The 19372-nt window shown below is 45.1% G+C and overlaps 2 protein-coding genes across 2 annotated transcripts in view; one reads left to right on the top strand and one right to left on the bottom strand.

Annotated features, from left to right (window-relative positions):
- DHRS3 (dehydrogenase/reductase 3) overlaps positions 1 to 19372 on the top strand; it is a 1035619-nt gene that overhangs the window by 917857 nt on the left and 98390 nt on the right. The window lies entirely within an intron of this gene.
- AADACL4 (arylacetamide deacetylase like 4) overlaps positions 10644 to 19372 on the bottom strand; it is a 23577-nt gene continuing 14848 nt past the window's right edge. The window contains exons 3-4 of the mRNA XM_050788728.1: positions 15851 to 15914; positions 10644 to 11758 (exon numbers count right to left, since the gene is read on the bottom strand). Coding sequence (XP_050644685.1) covers positions 10984 to 11758; positions 15851 to 15914 — 839 coding nt within the window. The 3' untranslated portion in view covers positions 10644 to 10983. The remainder of the gene's footprint in view (positions 11759 to 15850; positions 15915 to 19372) is intronic.

Raw genomic sequence — 19372 nt, 5'->3', positions numbered from 1 at the left:
TAATGAAGTAGAGATGCTAGGGTTTCTCCAGCACTATTGGGAGAAGGAAATCCAAAGCCTTATGGAGATGGGACTGTTGGACTGGATTTCTCTTTTGCAAACTGCACGATCACCCCGCAACTACAAATGCTGAGAAGACACAGAAGACGGTTCCCTCACTGACACACCAAGACACTCATTTTTGAGGAGGATATCTATACCCTTAAAAATGTCTGAGGCCAGGGCAGTGGCTCATGCCTGTAATCCCCGCACTTTGGAAGGCCGAGGCAAGTGGATCACCAGAGGTCGGGAGTTCAAGACCAGCCTGGCTCATATGATGAAACCCCATCTCTACTAAAAACACAAAAAAGTAGCTGGGCGTGGTGGTGGGTGCCTGTAATCCCAGTTACTTGGGAGGCTGAGGCAGAAGAATCACTTGAACCCGGGAAGCGGAGGTTGCAGTGAGCCTAGATAGTGCCATTGCACTCCAGCCTGGGCAACAAGAGCAAAACTCCATCTCAAAACAACAACAACAACGACCAAAAAAAAAAAAAAGTCTCTGATTGTTCTCCTTAGTAAGCAGGTATGACTGTGGAGGAGGCCACATTGAGATGGTCTTTCTAACTTTATTCAAGGTAATGGTATCTGTGATGGTTAATACTGAGTGTCAACTTGACTGGATTGAGAGATACAAAGTATTGATCCCGGATGTGTCTGTGAGGGTGTTGCCGAAGGAGATTAACATTTGAGTCAGTGGGCTGGGCAAGGTAGACCCACCCTTGATGTGGGTGGGCACCATCTAATCAGCTGCCAGTGCAGCTAGAATATCAAGTGGCCGGAAAAACATGAAAAGACGAGATGGGCCTAGCCTCCCAGCCTACGTCTTTCTCCCGTGCTGGACCCTTCCTGTCCTCGAACATTGGACTCCAAGTTCTTCAGTTTTGGGACTCGGACTGGCTCTTCTTGCTCCTCAGCTTGCAGACGGCCTATTGTGGGACCTTGTGATCATGTCAGTTAATACTTAATAAAATTCCCCTTTAGGTGTATATCTATCCTATTAGTTCTGTCCCTCTATAGAACCCTGAGTAATACAATATCACAGAGCAATAGAGGACTAGTGGCAGCACTTCAGCACCAAGAGCAAAGTGAGTGCATTTACCATGAAAAGCAGGAGAGATGCTGGGCATGGTGGTTCACACCTGTAATCCCAGCACTTTGGAAGGCTGAGGCGGGAGGATTACTTGAGCTCAGGAGTTTGCAACCAGCCCGGACAACATAGTGGGACCCTGTCTCTACCAAAAAAAAAAAAAAAAAAAAAAATTCTAACTAGCTGGCCATAGTGGCACATGCTTATGGTTCCAGCTATTTGGGAGGCCATGGCAGGGGGATCGCTTGAGCTCAAGAGCTCAAGGCTATAGCGAGTCATGTTTATGCTACTGCCCTCCAGCCTGGGTGACAGAGTAAGGCCCTGTCTCAAAAAAAAAAGCAAGAGTGGCTGGGCACGGTGGCTCAAGCCTGTAATCCCAGCACTTTGGGAGGCCAAGACGGGCGGATCACGAGGTCAGGAGATCAAGACCATCCTGGCTAACACGGTGAAACCCCGTCTCTACAAAAAAACACAAAAAATTAGCCGGGTGAGGTGGCGGGCGCCTGTAGTCCCAGCTACTCGAGAGGCTGAGGCAGGAGAATGGCGTGAACCCGGGAGGCGGAGCTTGCAGTGAGCTGAGATCCGGCCACTGCACTCCAGCCTGGGCGACAGAGAGAGACTCCGTCTCAAAAAAAAAAAAGCAAGAAGTATGTCCCAGTACTCAGAACCCTCAGCCCACAGAAATCTAGGTGGTGGCTAAGTGATCATGGTGTCTCAGGAATCAAATATATCATCAGTTTATTAGAGTGATTTTTTTTTTTTTAATTTATAAAAGCTCCAGGTCTGGTGCCTATAAACCACTGAAGTCACCACAATAGAGCCATGACCTGTCATCCAGTTTCCAGACCTAAGTTAATCCACAGATATAGAAACCCTGGATTAAAGTAGAGGCTAGGTCTCCCTGAGGAAGGACCCTCCAGCTTTGCCTCAAGTATACACTATAAATCTTCCCCAAGCCCTTCCCAAAGGGATCTACCATCATTTACCAGAGTGACTGTGCACAGGAGAAAAGGAAAGATTCAAGTTGTTCAGGAATCGGTACACATAGATTCTAAATTAACACTAGACCTAGGGATCTGCAGTGCAGGTGGTTCTCTCAAAGCGGGGGCTTACTGTAATCAGGTGACAGATGAAATCTTGCCTCAAGTCCAACTCACATTGGGCCCAGTTGGTCCAAAGACACGTGTGTTTGTTATATGTCTAGTGCCTCAGTGTATCATTGAAATAGACATATGTGAAAACTCGCAGAATCCTATGTTGGCTCTCTGACCAAAGGGATGAGTGTCATCGTGATAGGAAGCAGTATGTGGAAGGCCCTGGACTTCCCTTCCCTACCATTAAGCCAGAAGCAGTGCTGCCCCACCCTACCCCCAGGAACTGCAGAGATTCCTACCACCCTAGAAGACTTCCAAGAAGCACCTACTGCACCCTGATTTAATTCACCCGTTTGAAATGTGCAAAAATCAGATTGATCTTGGAGAATGTTTGTGGGTGATTCTAAAATTACTCACGCAGTAATTTCAGAATTCGATTGCAGCTGTTTTTCCAGCTGTAGCATCATATGGGAACAAGTAAACACAGCTCCTGGCACTTGGTAAGCAGCTACTGACCTGGCGGATGCCTTTTGTTCCATAACAATTTGTAAGGAATACCAGAAGCCACCTGCCTTTATCTGGCAGGGCTAACAGTATGCCTTTACAGTCTTGCCTCAGGGCTATGTCAATTCTGTTTTCTACCATAATATAGTCTTCAGAGATTAGGATCATGATATTCCTCTAAACATTACATCGATCTGATACATTGATGACATTGTGCTGACTGGATCATATGAGCAGAAAGTGACACACACTTTAAATTCTGTATTAATCAGGGTCAACCCAGGAGACAGAAACAGGGAGTCACAGATATAAAGAACAGCCGCTGCTCCTAGGTCGAGATCTGGCCTTATTTTAGAGGACATGGTCATAGGTAACTAGAAAAGGTGCCAAAAAAGCTACTCATGGGAGAGTGCCTAGCTGGTGACACTCTGCTGCAAAACCATCTGAATGTTACCAAAGGAGGCTGCTGGTCACCGAGTGTGACGGCCGCTGGGTACTGTGGGAGCTAGGCATCAGAGAAGCCTTTCTCAGTGGGACCCACATGCTGGCAAAACTGGATGCTGCAGGAACCCATGGTAAAGAAAACATGAACTGCAGACATCTGGCAAGAAGAGCACGCCAGAACTAAGACGAGAAGCCTGCCCTTTTCCAAGATTTCTCCAGCACCTTCTACTGACAAACCTTAATGTTGTTTCAGGTGGCAAAGTAGAACTATGTCAAGGGTGTGTCAAGAACTAGGGAATAGGCCTGAGATTTTTATCCTACTTGCAAACTAACAAGTTAGACTGCCATAGTTTCATGGATACTGCCAGAAAACATGAGATGACAGGCTCAGATTCAAAGATTATTATTATGTATAGCATGGCAAACAGAATGAACTTCACATTAGCGTTGGTTCTCCTTGTCTCCAAGATTCCCTGGAAATGACACAGAGAAGCCCAGGTGGCATGGTAGAGTTGCATCACAGCTGAGGAACTCTGACCTTCGGGGACTCCGAATCTTCTATAAGCAAGCAAACCTGCCTAACCTTTTCCCTATTATCTTTTTTTTTTTTTTTTTTTTTAACTTTAACTTCTGGGATACATGTGCAGGATGTGCAGGTTTGTTAGTTAGGTATACAGGTGCCATGGTGGTTTGCTGCACCCATCAACCCATCATCTAGGTTTTAAGCCCCATGTGCATTCAGTGGCTGTCCCAATGCTCTCTCTCCCCTTGCCCGCCATCCCCTGACAGGCACTGATGTGTGTTGTTCCCCTCCCTGTGTTCATGTGTTCTCATTGTTCAACTCCCACTTACAAGTGAAAACATACGGTGTTTGCTTTCCTGTTCCTGTGTTAGTTTGCAGAGAATGACGGCTTCCAGCTTCATCTGTGTCCCTACAAAGGACATGAACTCATTCTTTTTTATGGCTGCATAGTATTCCATGGTGTATATGTACCACATTTTCTTTGTCCAGTCTATCATTGATAGGCATTTGGGTTGGTTCCATGTCTTTGCTATTGTGATTAGTGCTGCAATAAACGTAAGTGTGCATTAAGTGTGCATTAAGTGTGCATGTGCCTTTATAGTAGAATGATTTATATTCCTTTGGGTATATACTCAATAATGAGATTGCTGGCTCAAATGGTATTTCTGGTTCTAGATTCTTGAGGAATCCCCACACTGTCTTCCACAATGGTTGAACTAATTTACACTTCCACCAACAATGTAAAAGCGTTCCAATTTCTCCACAGCCTCACCAGCACCTATTGTTTCTTGACTTTTTAATAATTTCCATTCTGACTGGTGTGAGGTGGTATCTCATTGTGGTTTTCACTTGCATTTCTCTAATTATCAGTGATGTTGAGTTTTTTTCATATGTTCATTGGCTGCATAAATGTCTTCTTTTGAGAAGTGCCTGTTCATATCCTTTGCCCATCCTCATGGATAGGAAGAATCAATGTCATGAAAATGGCTATACTGCCCAAAGTAATTTATAGAGTCAATGCTATTCCCATCAAACTACTATTGACATTCTTCACAGGAGTAGAAAAAACTACTTTAAACTTCATATGGAACCAAAAAAGAGCCCATATAGCCAAGACAATCCTAAGCAAAAATAACAAAGCTGGAAGCATCACGCTACCTGACTTCAAACTATACCATAAGGCTACAGTAACCAAAACAACATGGTACTGAAACCAAAAGAGACACATAAACCAATGGAACAGAAGAGACCTCAGAAATAACACCACACAACTACAACAATCTGATCTTTGACAAACCTGACAAAAACAAGCAATAGGGGAAAGAATTCCCTATTTAAAAAATGGTGCTGGGAAAACTAACTAGCCATATGCAGAAAACTGAAACTGGACCCCTTCCTTATACCTTATATAAAAATTAACTCAAGATGGATTAAAAACTTAAATGTAAAACCCAAAACCATAAAAACCCTAGAAGAAAACCTATTCAATACCATTTGGGACATAGGCATAGGCAAAAACTTCATGATAAAAACACCAAAAAGAATTGCAGCAAAAGCCAAAATCAACAAATGGGGTCTAATTGAACTAAAGAGCTTCTGCACAGCAAAAGAAACTAGCATCAGAGTGAACAAGCAACCTACAGAATGGGAGAAAACTTTTTGCAATCTACCCACCTGACAAGGATCTAATATCCAAAATCTACAAGAAACTTAAACAAATTCCCTATTATCTTTTTTTTTTTTTTTTGAGACGGAATCTCGCTCTGTCACTCAGGCTGGAGTGCAGTGGCCGGATCTCAGCTCACTGCAAGCTCCGCCTCCTGGGTTTACGCCATTCTCCTGCCTCAGCCTCCCGAGTAGCTGGGACTACAGGCGCCCGCCACCTCATCCGGCTAGTTTTTTGTATTTTTTAGTAGAGACGGGGTTTCACTGTGTTAGCCAGGATGGTCTCAATCTCCTGACCTCGTGATCTGCCCGTCTCGGCCTCCAAAAGTGCTGGGATTACAGGCTTGAGCCACCACGCCCAGCCCCTATTATCTTTATGATACTAGACAGTGAATAAACTTGCCCCGTGATGCAAGAGAAAACACTATCTCTATCTTCCAAGGTTGATTACTCAACAAACATCCTCAAAACGACAATCTGGATCAAAAGCCATCAGTGCTTCTGTTCACAAGAGGCCCAGAAATGTGAGAGACCCGGGGAGAATGGTCTCCCAGGAATCTTCACCACTCATTTCTACTTGATCTTGGCTTCTGGGAGATTTTTCCATTGAGTATCCCATGCCTTTAGCCACTCTGGTTAGTCTGACTGACAAAGGCTGGGGATGGAGGGAATCTCCAATGTATCTTATAAAGCGTTTAATAAAGGCTACTATCTACAGGACTCTAAGCAGCAGGATCAGGCTAATCTACGGGAGAACCAACCAGTTGAACAAATCTGATCAACCATCTGGGCTTACCTTAGAGAAAGCTAGGTGGCTTGCTTTATAAGTATTTGTATTGATTTTTCTGCTTGACCGGCAACATTGATTCAGCCACAGCAAGAGATGTGTTAGCAATTACACAGACTCCACCTTGGCCCATAACAAGGAAATCTAAGGTAATGCTATCGTTCACAGTAACCCTGGGTGATGAGGTGAGGCTGGCCTGGGTGCATCTCAGGGCCATAGTAGTGTTTCCTTAAATATGCAAAAAAAACACGTACAAGGCTTTCTCCTCCTAGGAAAAACACAAATTACTATATTTGAGGGAAAGAGGACAAGTTAATATGTGGCTTCCACATAAGAACTTCAGCCCCAGGGGCATACATGGTACTTCTTGAAAGAAAGCACTGTTTGCCAGGTGCTATGGCTCACATCTATAATCCTAGCATTTTGGGAGGCTGAGGAGGGAGAATCACTTGAGCTCAGGAGTTTGAGACCAGCCTTAGCAACACGGCAAAACTCCATCACCACCAAAAATACCAAAAAATTAGCCTGGCATGGTGGAGCATGCCTGTGGCCCCAGCTACTGGGGAGACTGAGGTGGGAGGATGGTTTGAGCTCAGGGGGCTGAGGTTGCAGTGAGCCAAGATCACACCACTGCATTCCCTCTCTACTGCACTCTGGCTTTGGGTAACAAAGCCAGACCCCTTCTAAAAAAAAGAAAAGAAAAGAAAAGAAAAGAAAAGAAAAGAAAAGAAAAGAAAAGAAAAGAAAAGAAAAGAAAAGAAAAGAAAAGAAAAGAAAAGAAAAGAAAAGAAAAGAAAAGGAAAGGAAAGGAAAGGAAAGGAAAGGAAAGAAAAAAAAGAAAAGAAAAGAAAAGAAAAGAAAAGAAAAGAAAGAAGGAAGGAAGGAAGGAAGGAAGGAAGGAAAGAAAGAAAGAAAGAAAGAAAGAAAGAAAGAAAGAAAGAAAGAAAGAAAGAAAGAAAGAAAGAAAGAAAGAAAAGAAAGAAAGAAAGAAAGAAAGAAAGAAAGAAAGAAAGAAAGAAAGAGAAAGCACTGTTTACAATTTTGGGATTCACTAAGTGGAGCCTATATCCACTGGAGGGCACAGGTTGACAGTGCCTCTAATGAATGTACTGGCTGGCTGGCATTAATAGTATGCCAGTAATCCAGTCAATGTTAGGGTTCCCAAGTGGGCAGAGCAGCTTCTATAACAGCCTGAGCTTGCTACAGAGCCTTCTCTTGCTCTGGTCCCCACTTGCTCTGTTTCCCACTCTGTTCCCTGAAGGCAGGCAGGCAGGTAGGCAGGCAGGCTATGAGGAATTTTCTAGCTGGATGGAAATAGCTGGCACAAATGTGCTATATGTTGCCTTCAAAATCCAAAAGCCCTAACAAGCATTGTACATTTTTCTTTGTAGATGGCACAAGTGCAGCAACCTGTCTTTCACCTTGGAACAAATATTTCAACATTCTCCACATCACTGAACTACCAGAAACTTCACTGATGTGGCTGTCCCTTAATTGTTTTGGAGTTTCTTTCACTTTGCATATGTCTTCCTAAGGTATTCTAAACTACATGCTACTTCCTGCCTAACAGATCGAATAAGCATAATGCCATCAACATAATGGATTATCATGATGCTTTCTGGACTATCAAAGCAATTACAATTTCTAAGGACTATCTTAGAGCAGAAAGCAGTATTGGCATTGCCCTGAGGCAGGACTGTAAAGGTATACTGTTACCAGTTCCAGATAAAGGCAGGCGGCTTCTGATATTCCTTGCAAACTGGTATGGAACAAAAGGCGCCTGCCAGGTCAGTAACTGCTTACCAAGTGCCAGGAGCTGTGTTTACTTGTTCCAATATGATGCTACAGCTGGAAGAACAGCTGCAGTCGAAATCATTGCATGAGTAATTTTAGAATCACTCATATGCATTCTCCAAGATAGATCAGACTTCTGCACATTTCAAACTGCTGAATTAGATCAGGGTGTGATAGGTGCTTTTTTTGAAGTCTTCTAGGGTGGTATGAATCTCTGTAGTTCCCTGTGGGGTGCAGCACTGCTTCTGGCTTATTATCTTAGTAGGGAGGGGAAGTTCCAGGGCCTTTCACATAGTTCTTCCTGCCATAATGACCCACATCTCTTTAATCATAGAGCCAATGTAGGATTCTGCCAGTTTCCATATATGTCTATTTCAATGATACACTGAGCCACTAGAGATATAATGAATACATGTTTGTGGAAAAATTGGGCCCAGTGTGAGTTGGACTTGAGGCAAGACTTCATTTGTCACCTGACCACAGAAAGCCCCCACTTTGACTGGGAAAGCCACAGAAACACTGTCCTCAAGATTGGAGTCAATTCATAACTAGTGTCTAGTGACTTCTGTGTTCACAATTTCTTATAAGTGTTCCTGGATATAAGTTTTAGCTAGGTTTTCAGAGGTAGAGCATGTCTTTTGAAAATTTGATTGTACTTAGAGGCTGATAAAGACTTTCAAGAGAAAAGAAGAAGACTGCTGATATGGTTTCTTTCCCCTGATTGGACCCTACCTTATACAAGTACATAGAGCTTATGTCATAAAAATATGCTGGGAATAGCTTAGAGGAAAGTGCAAATTACTCCACCCAGGGAAGGCCAAATGGGAGTAATGGGAGTGGGAGAAGGGAGAGTTGGGGAAAGATGAGAGGACTCTACTGGGGGAACCATTGGTCACCAGCTCCAGGTCAGGCCAATGGTTACAGACCATGCTGAGTTTCTCAGGCTGAGAAGTTGGGTTGACTGTTCTTCCCAGCACCTTCTGGTGAGGCCTTCTGTGGAGGACATACTCTAAGGTGGCCTCATGGGCCCCACCCCCCAGTGGTCATACCCTTATGTAATCCCCTTGTGTGGACAAGGCTTATGACTTACTTCTAACCAATAGCATATGGCAAAGGTGATGGCATGTACGTGATATGTGTTTGTGATTACCTTACATTAGTTCTAGTAGCTATCTTGCTGGAGTCTGTCTCTCCCTTGCAGTCATTTGGAGAATTTCATGTGTCAAGACACTGTGGGTAACCTCTAGAAGCTGAGATTGACCTCTGACTACAGCTTGCAAGAAACTGAAGTCCTCAGTCTATAATCACAAGGAATTGAATTCTGCCAACAACCTGACCAAGCTTGAGAGTAGATCCTTCCCCAGTTGAGTCTCAGAAGACCACAGCCCCAATACCTTGATTGTAGCCCAGCAGGAGCCTGCCAACCCAGCCCCTGACTAAGCCAATGACCCAGTTAACTGTGTTCTGGCTCCTGACCCACAGAAACTGTGAGCTAATAAACGTGTATTGTTTTAAGCCACCATGTTTGTGGTAATATTGTTACACACCAATAGATAATTAACACACCCTTCCATCAAAGCTGCTTACACTAATTCATTAGCCACAATGTCTGCTCATGCCCCTAGGGGCCCAACTCAAATTGCCTGTGTGGATGCCTGCTCTTTTTGCAAAGAACCAAGACACCTGTAGGACCCCCTCCTCCATTGGTCATAGGTGAGGTCGTTGGTACCCACTGAGGCTGTGGTTGGGAAAGCCTCCAGCTTCAGCATTTGGGTGGGACTTTGGTGAGACTGACAGCACTGAGGCCCAGGGGTATTACAGGTATATCTAGCAAACATGGGCCCAAGCAAAAACTAGTGTGGGTCACCTCCAACATGCAATACAAAGATTCCCTTCCTTTTCTCTGTGAGCAGAGAAATTGGCATGGCTAAACAATGGCATGGTTCTTTATAAAAGTGAGAACAGTCGGGTGTGGCGGCTCACGCCTGTAATCCCAGCACTTTGGGAGGCCAAGGCAGGTGGATCACAATGTCAGGAGTTTGAGACCAGCCTGGTCAACATGGTGAAACCCCATCTCTACTAAAAAATACAAAAGTTAGTCAGACTTGGTGGTGTGCACCTGTAATCCCCGCCACTCAGGAGGCTGAGGCGGGAGAATCACTTGAACCCAGGAGGCAGAGGTTGCAGTGAGCCAAGCTTGTGCCACTGCACTCCAACCTAGGCAACAGTGTGAGAGTCTGTCTCAAAAAAAAAGTGAGAACAATATACAAGCTCATCGAAGAAAACAGGCTAGCACCTTACTCCCTTTGGAAATGCAGTTTCCATATTCCAGATGGCATTCAGAGGTTCCCAAGACATTCCTGACTTGGTGAACCTGCGTGCTAGTACCCAGTTGGAACTCAGGTGAAAGACTTGAGCCCAGGCAAAGCTCACAGCTCCCCAGAGCCCACCCTTTTATTCTGTTCCTTTCCTCTTGCGTCTTTCCCTGTCTCTCTCTTTCCCATAATCCCCTCTGAGATCTTCATTTAGTCCAGCCCAAGGGTGGCTGTGTCAAGGGTAGAATTTCATTGCAACAGCATTTCTCAGACCAAGTGGAGCCAATCAAAGTCGAGATTTGACCCAGTGACCTTTGACCGCAGGAACAATTAGATGCCCCCTCCAGCTATGCTTTGTCATCATGGATATAGATTCACCACTGATAGTATGACCAGTTGTTGGCATTTATTCTGCACAGATCTTATATGTTGGGGCTTTGAGAAATTTTTAAAGGCATTTTGTTCTCCTTTTGATATTTATTTCACCTGAGTGGGAATGTTAGAGACTGTTGCTAGATCCAGCACTGGACATTGTTAGTCCTGGAAGGAAACAGACACAGTTTGGATTTTCTTGAATACTAAGCAAGACTCTTAGCTTACTTCTCACCCTTCCCAGCTGACCCAAGCATTGATGTAGCACCTCTTTAGTCAATAAAATAGAACTCACTAAAGCACCCAGTTTCTGGTAGAGTCCATACTTGTCCCCGCCTCCTCGGGGCCCAGGGTTACCATCATATGCCCTTTACATAACTGACTACAGCATTCACAATCTTCAGGGAGCATGGGAAAAAGAGAGCCTTCTTATCAAACAAGATAACGGATCCGTGAAAACCATCCTCTAGGTGGTACCATGTCACGCGGACCCCCTGGTCCTCCAAGCGCTTCTTATAGAGCAAGCTGTCATCACGGAGTATGTCATTCTCACAGCTCACCAGGAAAGACTCAGGCAGTTGAGCAATGACCTCATCATCTGCTATCAGGGGTGAATTTTCTACATCCAGCATATGTTTGGCTTCTAAATAGGCAGCTTCATTAAAAGGGCCGGGAGACCAGGGTTGGTAGCCTCTGTTCTTAAATTTCTTGGGGATGTTGTCAGGGCTGAGCCACTTCTCGTACTTCCTCCAGACATCTGGGGGTACACAAGTGCCATTCAAGATGGCATCACGCCAGGAGAGGTCAATGGCCAGATAGTTACACAGAGAAGTCACCAAGAACTTCCGGGAAAGAAATGGGACGTTCTGGTTCTGCTGATAGGACGGCAACTGCAGACAGAATGCCTGGACAAATGGGTAAATCAGAACCTGAGCCCGAATCCGGGGAAGATCTGATCTGCCCACCAAAGCCTGGGTGATGGCAGCCACCACTGCACCTCCGACGCTGTCTCCACAGACCACAACCCTGGAAGGGTCCACCCCATAGGTTTCCAGGGCCTTCAGGAAGTGAATGGAGGCATTCATGCAGTCTTGGAAAAGGGCAGGAGAATGGTGGTCAGGAACCTTGCGGTACCTAAAAGGAAAACAGGGAGCAACAGGACACCAGTGTGGACAGTGTTGCTAGGGAGCTGTTTCAACAGAATCCTCAACCCCCTTACAAGACTGTGTCTGATTAAATCCTCAGAATAAGCCTATGAAGTAAGGATTTCATCCCCATTGTCTTCCTATGAGCATGTGAGGAACCTGCCTAGAGTCATAAAGGCCAGGATTCTTCACTCCAAACCTGTGCCCTGTCAGCTTCCCATAAACTCCATATGAGGTGATGCAACTTTGTTTTCATTGAAGCTATTTGCTTTGGGAGCAAAACAACCAGCAATGGCTGAAAAAAAGAGTCAAATGAAACCACTACCAATCCCACTGCCTGTCTGTAGAGAAAGGGAGAGAGAACACTAAAGTTAAAGTCAAGAGAAAGTTACTGTCAGGCAGAATTTTTTTTTGAATCAAAAATCTAGGCCGGGCGCGGTGTCTCACGCCTGTAATCCCAACTCTTTGGGAGGCTGAGGCAGGCAGATCACGAGGTCAGGAGATCGAGATCATCCTGGCTAACACGGTGAAACCCCGTCTCTACTAAACAAAATACAAAAAATTAGCCAGGCGTGGAGGCAGGCACCTGTAGTCCCAGCTACTCGGGAGACTGAGGCAGGAGAGAGGCCTGAACCCGGGAGGCAGAGCTTGCCGTGAGCCTAGATCATGCCACTGCACTCCAATCTGGGTGACAGAACAAGACTCTATCTCAAAAACAAAAAATCTAATTTAAAAAAATTGGCTAGGCATGCATGGTGGCACACATCTGTAGTCTCAGCTACCCAGAAGGCTGAAGCAGGAGGACTGCTTGAGCCCAGAAGGTTAAGGCAGCAGTGAGCTGTGATTACACCACTGCACTCCAGTGTGGGAGGTGAGAGGGCCAGGGAGTGAAACTGAAGGTGCAGTGTAGAGACGGAAAGCTAGCCCGGAAATCCACAGCTCAAGCTGCAGAAGACCCAGGTGCCAGTGGCTGGTGAAGAACACTAGGGGGTTGGTCTTAAGTATCCTGAGGTTTGGTTTCCAAAGTATGTCTCCTCAAAGAAATTCAAGGGCAAAGAAAAGGAACTTTAAAATGAGCTTTTAAATACAGTAATGAACAAGCTAATTAATGCATAAATTGAGATTAAGATAATAGAAAGGAATAAAAAAATAGAAATAGTTTGGCTTAACTGATTGGAACAGAGAGTTTATCTAAACAATTGTTCTCTTAAATGTTAAGTTGAAGTTGTTGCTAATCATCTTTTCTATTCTTACAATCTATCATTGAAAACATCCAGGCTGGGTGGTGGCTCACGCCCACAATCCTAGCACTTTGGGAGGCCGAGGATCACTCAACCTCAGGAGTTCAAGACCAGCCTAGCCAACATGAGGAAACCCCATCTCTACTAAAAATACAAAAATTAGCAGGGTATGGTGGCGGGAGCCTGTAATCCCAGGCACTCGGGAGGCTGAGGCAGGAGAATCACTTGAACCCGGGAGGCGGAGGTTGCAGTGAGCCACGATTGTGCCACTGCACTCCAGCCTGGGAGACAGAGCGAGACTCCATCTCAAAAAAAAAAAAAAAAAGAAAAAGAAAAGAAAACATCAAAAAGGTATATTTTAATTATCACATTAAATTTGGAAGAAGCTCATAAGGAAAAATAACATCTTAGACTAGTGGCTTTCAACTTAGAACAACAAAATTATTTTTTTTCTTAGAAGAAAAAAATGATGCAAGAACCCCACTGTATAAAATAAACAAATGCAATTGTTCTGGTTTTGCCCAAGGGTAAGCAACATAAGCTCTCATTCTTTCTCCTTCTTTTTTGACTTCCATAGCTGCCTCTAAGACATCACAGGGAACCCTAGGGCTCAAAAGAACCAGTCTGAAAACCACTGCCTTCCCTTAGACCTTGAATTTTGTTTCCTTTAAAAGTTAATTTAACACCTCATCTTTCAAAATAGGATTTGATTGATTGCAGCATAATATAGTACCCATCTAGGAAACAATTATCGCCCAGTAATCTTATTGCCCATTTCCTAGATGGTCAATATATTGATAAATCTATCAATGTTATCAAAGCAGGTTCCCATTTAAGCTCAGGCAAAACACATGCTTCTCAGAGGGTCCTTGCAGGGAGGTAGCCCCTGCACCTGGTAGCAGTGAGTACAAACCTCAGCTTTCATTTTCCCATTTCTAGAAATGAATACTCCTCACTAAATGTTGAACATATGACTCCAACATGATGAAGGGGATAACAAATATTAGGTGCTTTCTATGGGCAAAATCTCTGACCTGCCAGAAAGAGGCAGAAATTCTCCTGTGCCTCCCTGCACTCCTCTCTTGCTCACTGTGACAGATTGAATGTGTATGTCCCCCTAAAATTCCTGTGTTGAAATCCTACACTGCAATGTGAGGGTATTAGGAAGTGGGGCCTTAGGAAAGCGATCAGGTCATGAGGGTGGAGCCCTCATAAATGGGATTAGTGCCCTTGTGAAGGAGGCTTTAGAGAGCTCTCTGGCTTCTCTTTCTGCCATGTTAGGATATAAGGAGAAGCTGGCAGTCTACAGTCTGGAAAAGGGTCTTCACCAGAGCCTAACCATGCTGACACCCTGATCCTGGACTTGTAGCCTCCAAAACTGTGAGAAATCAACGTGTTGTTTAAGCTACCCCATCTATGGTAATTTGTTATAGCAGCCCAAACTAAGAAACTCACCCAGAGGTGAAGGCTTTGCAGAACCAAAGATCAAAAGACCCATCTTCCCCAAGACCTCGGGCAGGGAGTCCCAACCAGGCCTTAGACATCTCCCTTCCTTTCAGTGTGTCTCAGGGAGTCTCCTCCCAGCTGCTGTCTCCCTGCAGCCTCCTAGAAGCCCTTATCTGTGCATGCAGCTCCATCAGCCACTCTATCAAAACTGCCCTGGCCCATGCACCGGGTCTAAGTATCTGGGATAATGGTATCCTAAGGAATTTTCTACAATGTATTAATGCAGGTGCTTATTGATACCTTTATGTGCTACATCAAGGGATGTACATCAAGGGATGTTTTTATTATCACAAAGGTGTTTGGTGACATAGACTGTAATGGTGCAATTTCAGACACAATGGTAAGCCACCTGGGAGGTATGTTGATGAATACTAGAAAGTACTGGCTTCCTCAATCTCATCAGAGAGGACCAGAGATGTTAAGTGACTTTGTTTAAGTCACACAGTTATTCTGTCTACCAAAGCCTATGGGCAGCTAAGGTTTGAGGAGGTCCATTGTAGAGGCAGAATCTAAAAAGGCAGATTTCAATTTCTCTCACTGGCCTTCTCTAAACTCTTTCCCAGTGATGTGAGATCTCTTGGGCCAAGAACCAGAATCCTAGTGAGTAGCCCTTACTGCCCCCTCCATCCACTCTAAAGATGCCCCCATCTCCCTATTGTTTTTATAGGACCAGGGTTGTATCTTAAGACACTCTCAACACCAGTTCCTGCAGGATCAGAAGCTTAGTTGGTTTTTAACAATGCAATAAGCACCTGCAGAGCCATCACCCCAAACAACAGCTAGAATCTTGACCATCACCTTCACCAAACCCACCATCATGCCATTTTGCTTCTCCCCCAACTTAATGAATGGTTACCCTGAATCCTGTATCTATCATTTTTTTCTTTCTATGTTACATTATCTTACTGTGTCTATGTGTATTCCTCAGAAGTATTCTTTTGGTTTTGATGTTTTTACCTTTGCAAAATGAGTATCAGGCTTTATGTAATTTTTTGAAAATGTTTCACTTAGTTTTATACTACTAAGATTCATTTGCAATATGGTACACCTTTCTAGTTCATTTATTTAAATAGCTATGGAACATTCTATATCTTCATGGCTATGTAATCTAACAGTTGCTATAGTGTGGTTTATTCATGCATGCCCCTGTTCATGGACATGAGGGTTGTTTCCAGGTTTTTGCTCTTCCGAGCACTGCCGCACCCGTCTCTGTGGATGCGTGTCCAAGAGTTGTCTCTTGGGAGTTAGGGCCTCTCTGATCTACAAATCACCCATGAACTTACCCTATCTCCTCTCACCCCTGTTGAACCTACCAGCTGTCTCCAGCAACTCACCCAATCATCAGAAGTACAGAGTCAGTCTCCCGGGCCAGATAATTGCACAGGCCATGGTAACAATCTGCAAGACAAAAACAGTCAGAGCAGCAGCCCATGAGTAGGACCCAGACCATCTCATCACAGCCCCCAGGAAGAGCCAGCTGACAATCTTGGTGTAGGGTGTGGCATCCTCTCTGTTTCTGTCCTTGCCTCCTCTGCCTGGGCAGAGCCAACGAGCCAGGCCAAATCAGACATCTGTCCCCAACCTCCTGAATTTTGGGGCTCAAGTGCACCTTGGGGCTCAGTTTCTGCAACATTTAATTTATAGTGGAGGAAACCAGGAATCTGGCAATCTTAGTGATCTGAAATGGACAAAACCAAGGGAAGTTAGGCATGCCTGCCCTAGGATATTAATAATAACTATATATTTATATTGATCAAGAAATAAACAAGGGTTGGATGAGATTTTTCTATTAGTAGAGTGGTGCATATGAAGTTCTCAGAGGCAGGTCCATTCATACGAGTATGTAGAACATACTAGCACAGTGGCAGACATAGAATCACTGCCAAATACACTTCTAATTCAGTCATTCTCAACTTCAGCCATACATAGAGGTACCAGGGAGTTTTTACAAGTCCTCAGGCCCAGGCTAAACCTCAAACCAATTAAATCAGAATCTCTAGGGTGGAAGCTCAGGCATCAGGATTTTCCAAATCATACCAGGTAATTCCAGGGTGTGGGGAAGGTTGCTGAAGTAGGTACATGCTTCATTAATGCTCTTTGAGGGAGGTGACAATGGTTCTGAATGGAGCCAGAGGCACAGAGGGGTCTAAACTGAGTCGGAACAGTCAGCCCCTAAGTTGAAGTTTCCATGCTAGTAGGTCTCGGTCCTGGGTGCACATTGCAGTCATCTGATGAGCTGTTTCAAAATACTGATGCCCTGGCTCACGCCTGTAATCCCAGCACTTTGGGAGGCCAAGGCGAGTGGATCATGAGGTCAGGAGTTTGAGATCAATCTGGCCAATATGGTGAAACCCCATCTCTACTAAAAATACAAAAATTAGCCAGGCATGGTGGCACATGCCTGTAGTCCCAGCTACTCAGGAGGCTGAGGCAGAAGAATTGCTTGAACTTGGGAGGCAGAGGTTGCGGTGAGCCGAGATCACACCAGTGCACTCCAGCCTGGGTGACAGAGCAAGACTCCATCTCAAAAAAAAAAAAAAAATGCTGATGTCTGTGTCCTGCCCATTTAGCCTGCGGTACGACCTGGGTGTGGATATGACTTTAAAATTCCCAGGTGATTTTAAGGCCCAGCCAAAGTGGAGACCTCTGCTAGCCATGATCGGGGCCAATCTGGGTGTCATCTTCCCAATGTAACCCAGACATTCCTCCTTTCCCAAGCATGTCAGGTCATCCCTGTTTCAGAGATTTGCACTTACTGCCCCTTCCACTTAGACTCAATAGGGCCGGGACTAGGGTGAGGTAGGCAAGATATCTGCCTTGGGTGCACAATCAAGGGGGCCCCACAACACTCAGCCATACAGAAAAAATAACATTTGGACGCAATTAAGAAATCACAATTCATGCCAAAAAATTGCATGATGACCAAAATATCAAAATTTTAAATAGGCTTGGCTGGGTGCAGTGGCTCACACCTGTAATCCCACACTTCGGGAGGCCAAGGCAAGAGGACTACTTGAGCCTGGGAGTTAGAGACCAGGCTGGGCAATACAGCAAGACCCTGTCTCTGTAAAAATAATTAGGCCAGGCACAGTGGCTCACTCCTGTAATCTCAACACTTTGGAAGGCCAAGGTGGGGGGATCACTTGAGCCCAGTAGTTCAAGACCAGCCTGGCAACATAGGGAGACCCTGTCTCTACATATAATTTAAAACTTAGCCAGGCATGGTGGTATATGCCTGTGGTCCCAGCTACTAAGGAGGCTGAGGCAGGAGGATCACCTGAGCCCAGGAAGTTGAGGCTGCAGTGAGCCATAATTGCATCACTGCACTCCAGCCTGGACAACAGAGTGAGACCTTGTCTCAAAATAAATAAACAAACAAACAAATACATAATTACCTGGGGGTGGAGGTGCCTGCCTGTGGTCCCACTACTTGGGACGCTGAAGCAGGAGGATTGCTTGAGCCCAAGAGTTGGACGCTGCAGTGAGCTGTGATCACGCCACTGCACTCCAGCCTGGGTGACAGTGCAAGACCCTGTCCTTAAAAAGTATATGTGTATAGGGCCAGGCGCGGTGGCTCAAGCCTGTAATCCCAGCACTTTGGGAGGCCGAGGCGGGTGGATCACAAGGTCAGGAGATCGAGACCATCCTGGCTAACACGGTGTATATATATATGTATGTGTGTTTGTGTGTGTGTGTGTGTGTGTGTGTGTGTATAAACAGGCTTCTACTTTTCTTTTCTTTTCTTTTTTTTTTTTTGAGACGGAGTCTCACTCTGTCGCCCAGGCTGGGGTACGGTGGTGCAATCTCGGCTCACTGCAAGCTCCGCCTCCCGAGTTCATGCCATTCTCCTGCCTCAGCCTCCTGAGCAGCTGGGACTGTAGGCACCCGCCACCACGCCTGGCTAATTTTTTTGTATTTTTAGTACAGACGGGGTTTCACCGTGTTGGCCAGGATGGTCTTGATCTCCTGACCTCGTGATCTGCCAGCCTTGGCCTCCCAAAGTGCTGGGATTACAGGTGTGAGCCACCGTGCCCGGCCACAGGCTTCTACTTTTCACTTGCACACTTGCTCTGCCCTGTTGGGTCCTGCCTGTGTATACATTTTGACATTTTGTTCATCATAATTGTTTTGCATTAGTATTTGGTTTTTTAAACATTGCCTTAAAATATTACTTATCTTGATGAATGAATGTTTTGGCATCCACTGAATCTAAAGCCTGAAGCAAGTGTCTCCCTCTAGCCCCGACCCTCTCTTAGAAGGCTCTTCTCCAGCTTCCAAAGGGCCAGATCCTCCTCATCCATTGAGCCTCAGCTCAAATCTGACTTCCCTGATGAGAAGAGCTAAATCGGAATGATGCTGTGAGTCATTCTCCATGCCACCTGTATTGTCATGATCTGCAGTAACTTCAGTGTCCAGCTCCCTCAGGTGACTGTCAGGTCCATGAGGCCAGGAACTGGGTTCTGTTCCCATGACAACAGATCCCGCAAGAGAATGTCCATCGTCACTTCCACCACTAAGTGTCAGTACATCCTAATCTCGGGGAAGTTATGTACCGGGAGAAGCCCACCTTTTCCTATGGGCAAATTTTTCTCGTGTGTGTCCATGCATCCATCCATACATCCATATCCATTTGTTCATTCGCAAGCTCATCCTTTCATCCACTTATTCCCCCATCCATCTATTTATTTGTGCATTCATTCATTCAATTCAAAAAATGAAAACAACAGGCACTGGAGATCCAGCAACAAACAAAACTTCCTGCACTCTTCATTTTTAATGGGGGGAATCAAGTACTAAATAAGGAAACCCATGAAAGAACAAAATGAGCTCTGACTGTGTCAAGCACCTGAAGAAAA

Source organism: Macaca thibetana, chromosome 1 (genome assembly GCF_024542745.1).
Source record: "Macaca thibetana thibetana isolate TM-01 chromosome 1, ASM2454274v1, whole genome shotgun sequence".
NCBI lineage: Eukaryota > Metazoa > Chordata > Mammalia > Primates > Cercopithecidae > Macaca > Macaca thibetana.
This window is presented reverse-complemented; position numbering and strand designations above follow the sequence as displayed.